The 15,852-nt window shown below is 46.0% G+C and overlaps 1 protein-coding gene across 3 annotated transcripts in view; it reads right to left on the bottom strand.

The window, feature by feature from the left end:
• Positions 1 to 218: 218 nt before the first annotated feature.
• The window catches only part of LOC144144548 (CCR4-NOT transcription complex subunit 9-like), a 104,213-nt gene continuing 88,579 nt past the window's right edge, over positions 219 to 15,852 (bottom strand). For all 3 annotated transcript variants that reach the window (XM_077676069.1, XM_077676075.1, XM_077676082.1), the window contains one exon: positions 219 to 1,691. In XM_077676069.1, the coding sequence (XP_077532195.1) occupies positions 1,490 to 1,691 (202 nt within the window). In that variant the 3' untranslated portion in view covers positions 219 to 1,489. The remainder of the gene's footprint in view (positions 1,692 to 15,852) is intronic.

Here is a 15,852-nt window from a genome sequence, read left to right as displayed (position 1 = left end):
CACTAAAGCAAGAACGAATCATTTTGTAATAAATGGCTCAAATAAAAGTGCAAGACATACTATGCAAGAGGCACTTTGAAGAAAAAACAGCATAGAATACAACCCATCCACCTCCCAAATTTTTTAGATATTTAAAATTTGTTTCAGAGAAGACAGCTGCACCAAAAAAAATGCTATTTCTTAGTCTATTTAATGACAAACCTTGCAATGCATTCAGTGCCAATGGTGAGCAAAATTCTTTTTATTTAGTTTCTTTAATGATGTACAACACACGTATACATTTGAAAGCCACCTCTAGTGGCAGGTAAAATCAGGTTGCAGCGTCAACAAGTGTAACATGGCACTGCACACAAAAAAACAAATGAGAAGTGATCTCTTACATACATGTGTACACATAAACTTGAAAAATGTAAAACAAATGAGACAATAAGACAACTTGTCCTCTGGGGATGGCTATATAAATAAAAACAAATACGTGACTTCTTCCATAAAGTATACAAGTAAAATTGTATAAAAGTGTAAAACAAATAAAACGAGATATATGAAAACCACCGAGAAGTGATTTCTTACATAAACGTCCACATGTAAACTTGTATACAAGTGTAAAATAAATAAAATAAAATACACCCCGTACTCTCGGGATGATTATATAAATAAATATGATGAGAATTGTGTTGGTGTTGGCACGTAATAAACGGAGGAACCACCACTAACCCTCCAGTGGTCAAGTAAAAGGAACAAAGAACTGCTGCCACATGAGTTATTGCACAGGCCCACTTAGCACCCATTGGCACCTTGTGGAGGTCATTTTGACTGATGCAGTGAAATGTGCGATATAGCGGTGCGATTCCAGTAGTACAGTGTATGCATCCCCCCCTCGTTCTCCCCTCTTAGCCACTACGTCTTTCATTTTGCCAAGGAAAGGGACACATGTACTGCGAAGTGGGCCAAGGAAGCCACTGAAATTTCCCAACATTAGGGGCAGCATGAGGGAAAGAGAAAGGAGGGTGCATCCCGTTAACAAAGCTCTGTGGCTTTCGTGTAAATTACCCCGTCAGAGGTCACCACTTCTGCTGTGCAGCACACTAGACCACTGGAACTGCCACGCTAGAACGACCAATGTCATCGTGGGGGCCGCTGATAAAGTAGTCTGGCAGTCAGAGAAAAAAGGCACACGTGGCTCTGCCTACAAAAATCAGCCAGACAGACGTTTACCCAGCGCAACCCTGTAAGTGGCAGTAGTTGAGACTCAACTAAAATATCACAAAAATTTTGCCACAGGCCATTAGGAACGCTCACGCACTGAAAATGATGCCAGTGCAGTGGAAAGCTCATAAAACACCAGGTATCGGCAAGGATGCCGGAGCACGACTTTTAGCAAGGACACTTCTTGGCCTAGCTGCTCCAAAATTTTCAAACCGTTTCCAGGTCAAACAGGAAGACTAGAGTGTAAACCTGGAGAGGGGAACTGTTGGCCCCTGTCCCCCATTCACCCTTCACGGGGGAAGGGCGGCGGTGGAGGCGGCACGGCACCCTGGTAGACGAGCACAGGGCCGCTGGGGGGCACCGAGTTGAGGTTGGTGAGGAGCTGGGCCAGCCAGTGCGACGTGGACTTGTCTTCTTGCAGGCACAGGGCGAAGGTGCCGTCCCGAAGCTGATCCGGGAGGCACTGACGCAGGGCCTCACGGGCCCTGCAATTTTAAGGGGGGGGGGGGGGGGGGGGGGGGGGGCAGATTACGCTGAGAACTCACGCTGCCATGCGCTCTCATCTTGTGCACCATCCAAACACTACCAGCCACCTGCTGCTATCCACTGAGAGCGGGCCTTGCAGCGATTCCCAGGAACGCTCGTTCCTTTAGCAAGTACTCTGCACGCGCACACCCCACTCTGAGGACAGTTCCCAACTCTTTCCTCACCATCACACCAATTTGAACAAATCGACCGTGGCCCCACGATCCCCATCCCTTATTTCGCCTCTTTCAAAGTAGTATTCAGCACCAAAAAGTTTCTCAGAAAAACTGCTTTCAGAATAAGTGCTGATTGCACTGCTGCGGTGAGAAGGCAATTTTTTTGAAGAAACCTCCCTTTTACTGCAGAGTGAAAGTACATAGTGGCCGAATGCAGAGTGGTCGTTGCTTGTGCCTGAACACTGACCACTTATTATTGCGGTGCATCAGCAACTGACTTTATGACCAAACACGCACAGTAAAACTGCAACAATATGAACAGCCATGCTTCAGTTCCCTTAGTTATCAATGGCTAAAAATTTTGCTTCAACAATGTTCCACCACTAAGCTTCAGTGTTGCTGCTCTTGTACATGTTTTGGGGGCCCTCCAGTGCCCCTAAATTACCACTGTTTTGGCCATTTTCAAGACGTTTACAACAGTTCTGGTTGAGTTTTGAGAGCAAAAACTGCATGCGTGCTGCTCTAAGCACTATTGTAAGCCTGCAGCTTTTGTGCCGATTTCACTACAATTTTCTGTTTTTTTGAAAAACCATGCTACTCACAATTCTGGGGGTATCTCTGGTCAGGGCTAGAGTTCCAAATTATGAGATGACTCTGAATCGTTATTTATAGATATAGGTTCCACTAGCAACAGCATTCCAGGTAACTACCACAAGAACATACAATTTTGCTGAACGTGTGAGTCTAATTGTGATTTTAAAAATTGTGCCTCACTGATTATTAAACGGCAAACAAACTCGCCATTGTGAGTATCCCAACACTTCGAAAATTGCTAATATTACAACTGTTCTCAAAGCGAATATTGAATAGTGTAATATTCCAAACTACTAGTATTTGAAAATTTGAACATTCACACAACTGTTCACATGCCAGCCTACTATGAAACAGCAAGTAAGTGTACACTGAAAACTGAAAATTGGGATAATGGGGGAGAGTTTGTATGGTTCAATGACAATTCAGAAGGAGCATGTTATTTTCCAGTGGAACCTAGCTTGGTACCACTAAAGCAATACAAACGACTTTGCTTTTGCACCACTAGCAAATGGCCACCAGTGCTCATTACTGAAATTTAAATAATACTTTTGCACTAGTCCTATACAAGTCGCCTTTATACCTATATAAGTCGCCTTTATTTTAGTTTTTACACGCGATTATATTGCAGCAGTGTGTAAGTAGCCTGAGCGAAAAAAAGGCCGAAAGGAGTGGGAATGCGGTGCTCAGAAAATTTCGGGAGGTGTTCCGACACCAAAACATGGCTATGCACCCTGATGGTGAACACACTTACAGGCCAGTAAACTAGGAAATTAACGAAATTCACAAATGTGGATATAAGCAACCAATGGGCAGCAACAGGGAAAAGTGACAAGGTAGTGAGCCGCCACCCACAGCGGTGGCTAAGCGCCATTCGCACAGACAGTAGCCACTGTCGCTGACTCAGCAGCCCTTGGTGTCCTTGGAAACAACTAGCTTAAAGGAGCCATGAAGACAGAATACAAGTCTGTTTTATTTAAAAGATTTTGCGTTTTATAGTGCCCCCCGCGCTTGTCCAGCAGCAAATGATGCCGTATTCACTGAGAAATTGATCAATTTAGGTTAAAATTTTGATTCTCCCGCCAAATCGTCGGTTTTCGCAATGTCAGCAATGACGTCAGAAGCGCGTGTATTCAAGCGAACTTCCACTGCGTCATTCGGGTTGGCGGCCTTGCTGTCCGTCAGACCTCTCAGATGGCGCTGCTATAGTCATCCACGAACCGCTGTCCGCCGTTGCTTTGTTTTTGAGCGTATTTGCACTTGGCTTGGTTTTGTTGCTGTAAAAAGTGATCGCCTCGTGAAACCTGGGGTATCCTCAACAAACACGGTCACGTAACACAACGCCGCTTACGCCAATCGGCCAGTGTCCTGTAAAACAACTTCAAAGTGGCGGAATGCTGTGCAGCTAAATTAAGCACAGGGGTGATCCAGCCATTTGAACTATTGGAGCAATTTTTGGAGCCGAAAAAATGTTATTTTGGAGCACTACTGTATCAGAGCTTGATTCTGGAGCAGCTTGGGAGCAGCACAAAACTTATGTTGCATCTTCATTTATCTGGAAATAAAGAAGGCTGGCAACCATTCAGGCAACGCTAACTACTTCCCCACAGTTGTAGACTCTGAAGCTGGTAACTAAAGCACCAAAAATGTCTGCCCCCACAGCCTTTAGACACCGCTGCAAGTGAAGCAGATGACAAGCGTTTCTTTAACTTAAAAAAAAAAAACACCAAGAAATCATTACAAAAACTTACTGATACCAAAGGGGTGCCCATTTTATTTACAATAAAAATATTTCCCTATGTCAAACATATTGCATTGATTTGTTGCTTCTTACTTGCCGTTTCGTTCAGTTCATCCAGCTCGGAGGGTCCGGCTCGACAATATTTAGACAGAAAATATTGCACTTCACACACATCACACCATACTATTGCTTCTTGCTTGCCTTCCTAAGTTCATTCAGCTCGGAGAGGGTGTGGCTCAAGGCAGAGTTGCCTTCTGCTAATAAAGCCTACCCTGTTGAAATAATGTCTTCAGCCCTTTTCAGCAGTGCACGGCATGATATCCCCTTTTGTTCCAAATTCCACCTGAGCCGCTTTTCATTGCCAACATCAGCACCACATTCCCGACCACTCAGGCGGTGGATAAGAAGCAATATGAAGGGGCTTTATTTTCAATACCGTCACGCAAAATAGAAAAAAAAAATAGAAAAAAAAAAAAAAAACACAAAGAGAAACCTGCTGCGAAAATCCCAAACAGCAAGCTGTTTAAACTTAGGGTGATGCAGTTTTGGCTAGCGCTACTCCACTGCACTAGCCCTAAATATAAGGCCGCACAGTAATAAAACGATTCGCCGCGAGCGCAGAAAAGAATAAACTCTCGTTTGCGTATCTTGTCACGAGTGGCCGAACGTCAATCGCTAGTTTTCTACAAGCGATACACATGAAGTAATGCCATTATGCTTGTTTGCAGCAGCGCGGAAAACCACTCCACTGCGGACTCCACGCCATCGGTCTGTATGCATTGCCGACTTGCCGAATCACCACTTCTCTGCTCCGAAGCAGCAGCACCGTGACTGCACTATTGCTGCACTGTGGCTGCACCATGAGCGAAGCTCGGCTGGGGCAACCGAATAATCGAGCGCACCGCTTCTTTCAAGTTGCCAACCTAGGAACCATCATGCTGGTTAGCGGGAGAATGATCGTCTCGCTTCAGCTGGTTTGAGGGGACAACTCTCGGCCGAAAGACAGGGTTGAAGCAGGTTGAAGCGGTTCGGAGCATTTGGCGCAAGCAAAACACCACTGGGCGCAGGAGAGTACAATTGTAGCAAAATGGCGCAAATGGCGCAGCTGGATCACCCCTGTAAGCATAGTGCGCCCAGCACCAACGGCAGTGCGCATCGGTACTTCTATGCTTACGTGCGTTTTCGTAACTTTCATTGTTTACTGCACCATTCTTACTGCTGTAAAATGAATATGCATTACACTTAAGCACAAATAGTTCGTTCGGAAAGCCTATGAGCCGTGCCTAATTTGCGTTTGCTTTTTCCGTCCTTGGACAATCGCACAGCTGGGCTCATATGACATCATAGGTTCTGTTGCGGGAAATGAGCTAGTGGGTCGCATGGCCATTCTGTTTTTTCCTAGTTATGCAGCTTATTTGAGCGAAGTGTGCGTTAACAGTGGTGTCAGTATGATTCTATTGAGGCAATCTTTCGAATGAACCGAACTTGTGTTTTGTCCTCATGGCTCCTACTGAGTATTTTGGCGAAATAAGATTTTGAAAATACAGTCGAACCCCGCTACAACGAACGCCGCTTCAACGAAATTTCCGCTTCAACGAAATATTTCCAATTCCCCGTCAGCTAGCCATAGAAGTCAATGCAACAAAGTCCTCGCCACAACGAACCATTTGTCTGGCTTGCTTTCGCTTCAACGAAATTTTAGATGATTTGGGCTGGGTTCGAACAATTATTTTACAATAAAATAAGCATAGAGCCAGCTATCTGCAACTTTTTATACATTCAGGACGCTTAGTTTCACCGAAAACATGCGCGTTGCGACCACACCGCCACCCAAAACAAAAGAAAAAATAACTCATAGGCGCACGCCATTGCTTGATGGTGATAACGATGTGGCTGGCCGTCTTTACACGAGGCGCAGGCCCGCTTCGCCAAGGCTATGGTGGCAAAAACCCATCTAGCCACCATACCAAGGCGGAGCCCCAGAGCTACAGCCAATCCGTATCCAGTTGAAATTGCATGAATGTGCTCCGCTGCTGGTGCGGTGCCGTCATGTATGCGTTGTGAGCAGCTGTCCTTGCTGTTTTCCTTCTACCATTCTTCATAGCCAAGAGCAAAAATCATGTTTGCGTGTTTGGTCTTGAAGCCTAGTCATCCTATCTTAGTCGCGGGCGCGCAGTCATGTTAAATGCAAGCGCGCGCGTCTTGCCTGCCAAGGTCAGTAGCTGCCGTGCCCTGTCGGAGGATAAGATAATGGCACTGCTCCTGCCACAAGCGAGAGGGGGGCTTCCGAGAGAGGGGGGGCTTCCGACGGCCTAGCAGTTATCTGCAAGTAATCAGCTCGGTGGGCACGCCTTGTTGTACAGCGATACGTATTGCGCCTGCATGCATATCTTCACCCCCCTCCGTAACTCGTTCTTTGGGTGGTGAAAAAACAGATAACCATTGGTATGTTTGTTATCCAAATAAACATGAGTTCTTGCGCGTCACTCCTTTTTCTAAACATTGTATTATGCTGCCAATGTTGCGGAAACGTACGGGGCTATTTTTCTGGCCTTTCCGTGGTGTGTTGGGGCAGATTTCGCCTCAACGAATTTTCGCTTCAACGAAATTTTTCGCACGTCCCGTCAATTTCGTTGTAGCGGGATTCGACTGTACCATTATTTTTTATTCGCCCAACCAATTCTACGAATCTTGAAACAACCGGAAAAAATAGTAAAATGCACTTTATTACTATGATAGATGAAACATATTTTTTTAAGTATGAAGAGAACATTACTTGACTGCACTGCACCATGGAGAGTTTCCGAGTCTCTAGATGCTTAGGTGAAGAAAATGTCTCCTGGTTATTAAAAAAAAAAAAAAAAAAAAGGGCAGAAGAAGAAGAGGATGATGATGAAGAAAAAAGGCGCAATGACAGGCGAAGCACATGCTTGTGGCAGGGATCAGATTTCCAGATATAAGACTTGGTGTGGTAAATTCCAAAGAACGGAATACAGTCTACGCTTATGGTCCCTAGAATATGAGCTAGTCTGCCGTCCGCGCGCCTTCTCTATGGGGAGGCGTGTCCGCGCTGCTGATGCACGCGCAGCGCTGCGCAGAGGGCGCTGCCAGCAATCGGAGCGCCCGACGGCGGGAGCGAGAGCGGCCGCCGGCCGGCCTGTGCCGCGCGCTACTGCCACGGAGAGCGGGCGCGCATGGGGGTTTTACGGCCAGTTAGAGTGGTGAAATCCATCGGCTCGGGGTACATCAGCTCACAATGGAAGCTGCCATAGAACTAATATAGGTCCTTTTAATTTCGGCGGCCCGAATTTTTCGCGAATCGGGCTACAAAGCCTAGGCTATTTGCGGACGCTTACCTTCGCGAGTGAGACCGAAGGATGAAACCGCAGCAACGAGAGTAGCCGTTTCGCTACCACCGCTGGTACCATTATTTCGCGCATTGTTGAGACAGTGAGATCCGTTCCAGGAGAGCCCGGCGGCGCCACGCAGTGTTTGTGCTAATTGTGAAAACTAAGTGGTTATCCCCGAACGTCATGCATTGAAGGTGGTCTGCATGTACCCGTCCTGGCCGACTCGAGAAAAAAAGAAAAAAAGGAAAAAAAAAAAAAAAAAAAAAAGCTGTAGTGAAATGCTTTACCAAAAAACCAGTTCCTAAATACTTCTGGTCGAGCCCTCCTACTTCCCCTAGGGAGAGGGGATGTTAAAGCAAGGCATATGTTCATTGAAATAAATAAGCCTTAAGAGCTTATCTTTTTAATTTCAAACAGCCGCAAGTAAAGTGATTGGACATAGCACAGATGTTCTCCCTTGTTGCTTTCCCTGCGTGCGTCTCGCGATTCACTCCGAGTATGCGGGCCATCAAAAAAAAAGTAAGAAAGCCCTGTCTAATGAAGAATGCAAGCGCAGTTACTGTTTGGCAGCCTGATTCTAGTGAAAAAGTTTCCCGCACTCTTCAAGTTAGCGAATTTTCCAAATCGTGGAATTCACAAAAATTACAGGCGCGCAAAATAGAAGCTAGTACCACAGTTTCTGCCTGTTGATTGACAGTGCCAAAAACATCATATGCGTGCGTACATTCTTATTACTTTTATTCGGCATTTACATTTAACAGATATTGCCAACTGAGGAGGCAGCGTTAGACGTGCGATTGGGCCTAATTAATGAACGATGCAAATTGGTCAGATTCCGTTCAAGCTTCAAAGCGTATACAGTAATTCCTCGTTATAACGAAGTCAGCAGTACGGCAGAAAATTTCGTTATAAGCGGTATTTCGATATAAGCAACCGCTCGAGAAGAGCTAAAGCAATTAGCTTTAATTGCGCCACAACTGCAAGGAACCAAAACACAATGTATTCAGAGAAGAACAACTTTATTCGATTGCAAAAAGGGAAGTGAGTTTTGGCTGTTTCAAGTTTTTGTCTCGCACGAGCAACCCCATCTCCGATTTGACCAGCAATGCATGAGGCCGTGGTCGTCGCCCATAAAAGTGGCAGTGGCTGTGGCCAATTTATAGGGAGGCGTGCGGGCGTCACGGAATGATACGCGAATTTCGCGCTGGAAACCGCCGCAAATGCCTAGATGGCTAGATGGCAAATGGCTAGAGTTGTGCTTGTTGCGCTCAAAAAACGATTACCCGCTCACTCTGGGTACACAGCGCAATCACGAAAACTGACGGTTTTCGCACCAAAGGCTTAGCATATCGCTGGGCAAATTTCCCTCGAGGTGTGCAGCCGTGAAGTTTGCAAAACAAGCGCTTTTCGGCGTTCCCTTGTCAACGACACTGCTAATTCTACGGTTCGAGTGTCGGTGTTTGCACACCGTCGCGCCCACGCCACTGACCAATGTCTAGGAACAAAATTTAAGGGCCGTACCACGCAGTTGGATCGTTTGTCTAAAGTCGGATGACGCAAATCGAGCATGAACTGACTCCAGAAAATCCCGGGGCAATCCCAGCTTGCGTTGACCGGCCATGTTCACCGCCTGACTTGTTGATGGGTCGCCACCAATGGGCGACGCCTCCGCTCGACACTTCGCTCATGCGGGTCAGGCTCTTCGAGCGCTTCGAGTAATGCGGCCTAAAAGCATGCGTTTGGGTTGGAACCAGAAGAAATTTCGAATAAAGCGATGTTTCGAATAAAGCGATCTCGTTATAACAAGGGAATAATGTATTTGACTCCCAAGCAAAGAGAAGTGAGGATGGTTCCAAAGCGCCTCAAAAAAATTATGAAGCACCCTACTACAACACAAATATTTTCACGCTCTTATATATCCAAGCGATGTTTTGAATAAAGCGATCTCGTTATAACAACGGAATAATGTATTTGACTCCCAAGCAAAGAGAAGTGAGGATGGTTCCAAAGCGCCTCAAAAAAATTATGAAGCACCCTACTACAACACAAATATTTTTACGCTCTTATATATCCAAGCGATGTTTCGAATAAAGCGATCTCGTTATAACAAGGGAATAATGTATTTGACTCCCAAGCAAAGAGAAGTGAGGATGGTTCCAAAGCGCCTCAAAAAAATTATGAAGCACCCTACTACAACACAAATATTTTCACGCTCTTATATATCCAAGCGATGTTTTGAATAAAGCGATCTCGTTATAACAAGGGAATAATGTATTTGACTCCCAAGCAAAGAGAAGTGAGGATGGTTCCAAAGCGCCTCAAAAAAATTATGAAGCACCCTACTACAACACAAATATTTTTACGCTCTTATATATCCAAGCGATGTTTCGAATAAAGCGATCTCGTTATAACAAGGGAATAATGTATTTGACTCCCAAGCAAAGAGAAGTGAGGATGGTTCCAAAGCGCCTCAAAAAAATTATGAAGCACCCTACTACAACACAAATATTTTCACGCTCTTATATATCCAAGCGATGTTTTGAATAAAGCGATCTCGTTATAACAAGGGAATAATGTATTTGACTCCCAAGCAAAGAGAAGTGAGGATGGTTCCAAAGCGCCTCAAAAAAATTATGAAGCACCCTACTACAACACAAATATTTTTACGCTCTTATATATCCAAGCGATGTTTCGAATAAAGCGATCTCGTTATAACAAGGGAATAATGTATTTGACTCCCAAGCAAAGAGAAGTGAGGATGGTTCCAAAGCGCCTCAAAAAAATTATGAAGCACCCTACTACAACACAAATATTTTTACGCTCTTATATATCCAAGCGATGTTTCGAATAAAGCGATCTCGTTATAACAAGGGAATAATGTATTTGACTTCCAAGCAAAGAGAAGTGAGGATGGTTCCAAAGTGGCTCAAAAAAATTATGAAGCACCCTACTACAACACAAATATTTTCACGCTCTTATATATCCAAGCGATGTTTTGAATAAAGCGATCTCGTTATAACAAGGGAATAATGTATTTGACTCCCAAGCCAAGAGAAGTGAGGATGGTTCCAAAGCGCCTCAAAAAAATTATGAAGCACCCTACTACAACACAAATATTTTTACGCTCTTATATATCCAAGCGATGTTTCGAATAAAGCGATCTCGTTATAACAAGGGAATAATGTATTTGACTCCCAAGCAAAGAGAAGTGAGGATGGTTCCAAAGTGGCTCAAAAAAATTATGAAGCACCCTACTACAACACAAATATTTTCACGCTCTTATATATCCAAGCGATGTTTCGAATAAAGCGATCTCGTTATAACAAGGGAATAATGTATTTGACTACCAAGCAAAGAGAAGTGAGGATGGTTCCAAAGCGCCTCAAAAAAATTAAGAAGCACCCTACTACAACACAAATATTTTTACGCTCTTATATATCCAAGCGATGTTTCGAATAAAGCGATCTCGTTATAACAAGGGAATAATGTATTTGACTCCCAAGCAAAGAGAAGTGAGGATGGTTCCAAAGCGCCTCAAAAAAATTATGAAGCACCCTACTACAACACAAATATTTTCACGCTCTTATATATCCAAGCGATGTTTTGAATAAAGCGATCTCGTTATAACAAGGGAATAATGTATTTGACTCCCAAGCAAAGAGAAGTGAGGATGGTTCCAAAGCGCCTCAAAAAAATTATGAAGCACCCTACTACAACACAAATATTTTTACGCTCTTATATATCCAAGCGATGTTTTGAATAAAGCGATCTCGTTATAACAAGGGAATAATGTATTTGACTCCCAAGCAAAGAGAAGTGAGGATGGTTCCAAAGTGGCTCAAAAAAATTATGAAGCACCCTACTACAACACAAATATTTTCACGCTCTTATATATCCAAGCGATGTTTCGAATAAAGCGATCTCGTTATAACAAGGGAATAATGTATTTGACTACCAAGCAAAGAGAAGTGAGGATGGTTCCAAAGCGCCTCAAAAAAATTATGAAGCACCCTACTACAACACAAATATTTTCACGCTCTTATATATTCAAGCGATGTTTCGAATAAAGCGATTTCGTTATAACAAGGGAATAATGTATTTGACTCCCAAGCAAAGAGAAGTGAGGATGGTTCCAAAGCGCCTCAAAAAAATTATGAAGCACCCTACTACAACACAAATATTTTCACGCTCTTATATATCCACGAGGTCGCGGGTTCGATTCCGGGCCGTGGCGGCCGCTTTTCTGATGGAGGTGAAGAGCAAACACGCCCGTGTGTACGTGATTTCGGCGCATATTAAAGATCCCCAAGTGGTAAAAATTAATCCGGAGCCCTCCACAATGGCGCGCCTCATCGCCTGCGTTGCGTCGGCGCGTTAAACCCTACAATCAATCAATTATATATCCACGGCAGTGTACGGCGGGGGTATACACAAAAACGCTTCTTTGTTGGGTAACTTAGTCGAAATACCGCGTGATGTGCCCCAGCTAGCAAAAGATTCCGTGCCGAAAGTGTTTCCGATGCCCCCCAGAATGTGTAGAAACCTTTTCCCTGGAAGAGGATATCGAGGATAGACAGTGACACGATTCCATGGTTTGGCGGCTCGATCGTTCTTAATTCGCAAAAAAACGTACTGGCATTAATTCATGCTTCGGTAACAAACTCTTCGTATTCGTAGGAACCAATGTATTTGGCTAGTCTGTTTCGTAGAGGACGAAAATGCGCCCTTAAAATCGGCTGAAAGCGCCCATACCTACGAATGCAGCACAGCGAAGCGCCGTCCGCTGCACTGCTCCCCACGCCGACACTGGCCAGCCGCGCTCCGACAGCGTGCAGCGCCGACGCTGCATGCATCACGGAGGAGCCCCCTTCGCGGCCGCCGGACGGCAGACTAGCACATATTTCTAGGGACCATACTACGCTCGTTACAGCAGATCCGGCAACAACGGACTTTCGGTTACAACAGACCATTTCTGGTAGTTTGTTTGGTCCCCATGCATTTTAAGTGAAGTCCACTCCGCTCATAACGGACCCGGCTATAGCGGACTATCGGCTACAACAGACTAAATTTTAGGCGAAAATTGTTTTGACTGAATGCTTATAGCGGACGTCCGCGGTGCCGGCACCCGATAAGCTTTTTTTTGTTTATTTTGGCAAAGAAACTTATGTCTGGCAAGGTTGGCGCAGCCAAGCCAAGCCAGTGCCACTGGCCTTTTTTTTTTGTGCATGGACCTCCATGTTTTTGTGGGACCGGCGGCATGAGTGGTAGGCTAGCTGATTTCACTGATGGATGAACTAAATATGATTTACGCTGTCGAACACGGCGAAAAACAGGCCGACATCGCCAAAAGTACAGGCCTATCTAAGCAGACGGTCCGTTCGACCGTTAAAGGGACACTGAAGTGAATTTGTCAAGCTCCCGGTTCTGCTTGCACTGCGTAGACTGGCGCAAATTACCTCACTTTTCATTGTTTATCCCGTGGATAAGTCGTTAATTATTTTATAAAGCGGGAAAGAAGAAAAACTACCATGCGCGGTCTGTGGCGGCCGCACCAACTAAAGCTGTGACGTCGCGAGGAGATGGCACCGTGATTGGACGATGTCCGAGGTTATCATTCAAACAAGTTTCGGTTTCGGTTCTGTAAAACAACATGTTTGACATCTGACGGCATCGTTGGATGGGCCTTCTCGATATCTCAGTAATCGCCGTACCGCCCTTCTGCCATATTGTCGGCTGTAAAATGACTGAGGTAAGCCTCCCAGGACAGCTTGGAATCGTAGAAATCACTAGCCGAGGCCTACGCAGTGGATGACGCCCTCCGCGTCACCACTGATGCTCAAATGCCATGCGCTTTTCCATCATATTCGGAGCTTGCCTCACTCATGCCTGTATTGTAAAAAGCGTGTTCGCAGCAGGCCAAGGGTGTGCTGATTCAGGCCTGTGCCCACTGCCCGCAAGCAGCAGTACGCTAACGAGAACTTGCTACAGCGTCAGTGGCAGTCTGCGCGCGTTCTGCAAACTTGCTCGTGGAACAGTGAACGCTACGGCCCAAAAATGCTGAACTCAGTTTAGAAAACATCGGCCGAAAACGGGGAAAAAAAAAAGGAGAGAGAGAGAGAGAGAGAGAGAGAGAGAGAGAGAGAGAGAGAGAGAGAGAGAGAGAGAGAGAGAGAGAGAGAGAGAGAGAGAGAGAGAGAGAGAGAGAGAGAGAGAGAGAACATGCACCCTCGGGGATTCGAATTTGCGACTTTCAAAACGACAATCTAGCGCCTCAGACTACTCGGCCACAGAGCAGCTCTGTTGAGGCTGGATATATAAGGTATATAATGTACAACCAGTTTACACTTTTATTTAGTCTTATCATTTGAAGTACTTTAGGTGACTATTTGTCGTATAGCGCCCGTGCAGTAAGCGTCCCCCAAACTTCCACAATATCTCACGTCTAGCAATTGCATTTCTTGGATGGAAAAGCGTTCGCAGATGTGCGGTCGTGCTGCTGACCGCTGTGCTTGTTCACTCAGCGCAAAAAAGCACTTCCTGCTCCCTAGTTTTGCGCTGTACAGTAAAAGTTTCAGTTGATTTCATTTTCTTAGTACAAATATTGACTCCCACCTTCAAGTGCCCTTTGATTTTCCTACTAGTGTAAAGTCAGCGAAGCGTCGCATGTGCCCTTGTGCAGCGCTTGTGTGAGGCAACCTTCACTCGACTTGGAGCTAGATACTGTGGACAAACTAACAAAGTAAAGAAAGGCACATTCTTTCATTCACAAACGTGTGGTGGCTTAGTTTCAATTGAGCGAGCCAATTCCGACGACCCGTCGGCGGCCGGCGGTCTAAACGCTGTGCCGACTGACTCGATCGGAAGGTCGGCGAACCGTGCAGTAGCGCAGCCAATCCGCCTCTTTCATTGCGGTGTGCTGCCACCTAGCGTGCCTAGCGTAAGTTGAAGCTGTAGGGTTTGCCGGCGTTTCCTCCAGCTGCGTTCTCATTGTATGCACGGCAATCCCACATTACGGCGAGGAGCAGCCGAAGTCTTTCTTCTGTGTTGGTGTTATAACGCCTTAAGACGACAGCCCCTGGTCATCACATAATACCAGGCGGCTTGTTATCACTGAATGAGGGCTGGCAGAGAAATCTCGGACAGATCCGTGTGCCGTCCGAGTAGCAGAGCGAGCAGTACTTGGAGTCGTCTGGCATGAAGTGCGATCGCCAGCTCAACAAAGGCCGGCAGTTCGCAAAATGCCTTTAAGCGCTGGACACATATACGATTGGTACATGCGATTCGCATGCGACTGATCGTTACGACTGTCGCCACGACTAGTCGTACGCGTGAATTTGAGACGGCCCGATGCGCGCATGAGATGCGTCGTCGGCGTCGCTTTGCCCACTGTTTTTGCTCCATGGTCAACTACGATGATCGCTGAGCTGAATTTGTAGATTCTGCGCGTTTGTTCGCAAGAAATGGATAAAGCAAGCAATCGTGAAGCGTTTTCTGCATTCGGAAACAGTCCGCGCACACGCCGGCCGCGCCTGCCAGCTCGGCACACTCAGCGGCTCGAACCGGCGCAGACCACGGTAGCAACCGCGCTTGTCGCTGCTCTTCTGAATCAATCTGATCGCTAAAAAGTTCCACATACGAGAAAGTATGTGTTAGTGTGGTGAAAAATTGTGCTAGGGATTGTTGTCAGGGCTTATTTTAAAAGCGGCGATCAGATATATCTGCCGCGATGCAAGCCTACGCTGACCGGTCGCCGCGGCGCGCGGTGCGCCGAGCGGCCGAGAGATGGCGATACCTGCGCGGAAGCATCGAAACAGGCTACGCAGATGTCTTGGTCACCGATCGCTCAAACGGCAGTTATAACTTAAATAGAGTTCCACATGCGAGAAAGGGGATGACAGTGTAGTGAAAAGTTGTGTTGCGGATTGTCATTCGCAGTTGCACAGATAGCGGCGATCAAATATCCGCCAGGATGCTAAGCCTAGAGTTCCCATCACCCGAGCCGACGCGAGCGACGCAAGCCGCCGTAGCCGATCGCGTGCGGCCGACGGGAAGCGATAGAAGCCGACACCGTTCTCTTTTCGGCACTCCGAGTTACAGTGGAACGCAGCACAAGTTGTGGGCATTGTTCCGCGCACAACGAGCACACACAAAAAATCAAACGATGTAAATACAGTTAAACCTCAATATAACGAAGTCGTACTTGGGGCCGCAAATTTCGTTAAGGGGGCAGTTGGGTCTTTGGGGCCGAAAAACGGTCAAAAAA

The sequence above is a fragment of the Haemaphysalis longicornis genome, unplaced genomic scaffold, assembly GCF_048455015.1.
Source record: "Haemaphysalis longicornis isolate Haplotype H1 unplaced genomic scaffold, Haemaphysalis longicornis Haplotype H1 scaffold_1, whole genome shotgun sequence".
NCBI classification, from domain to species: Eukaryota; Metazoa; Arthropoda; class Arachnida; order Ixodida; family Ixodidae; genus Haemaphysalis; species Haemaphysalis longicornis.
This window is presented reverse-complemented; position numbering and strand designations above follow the sequence as displayed.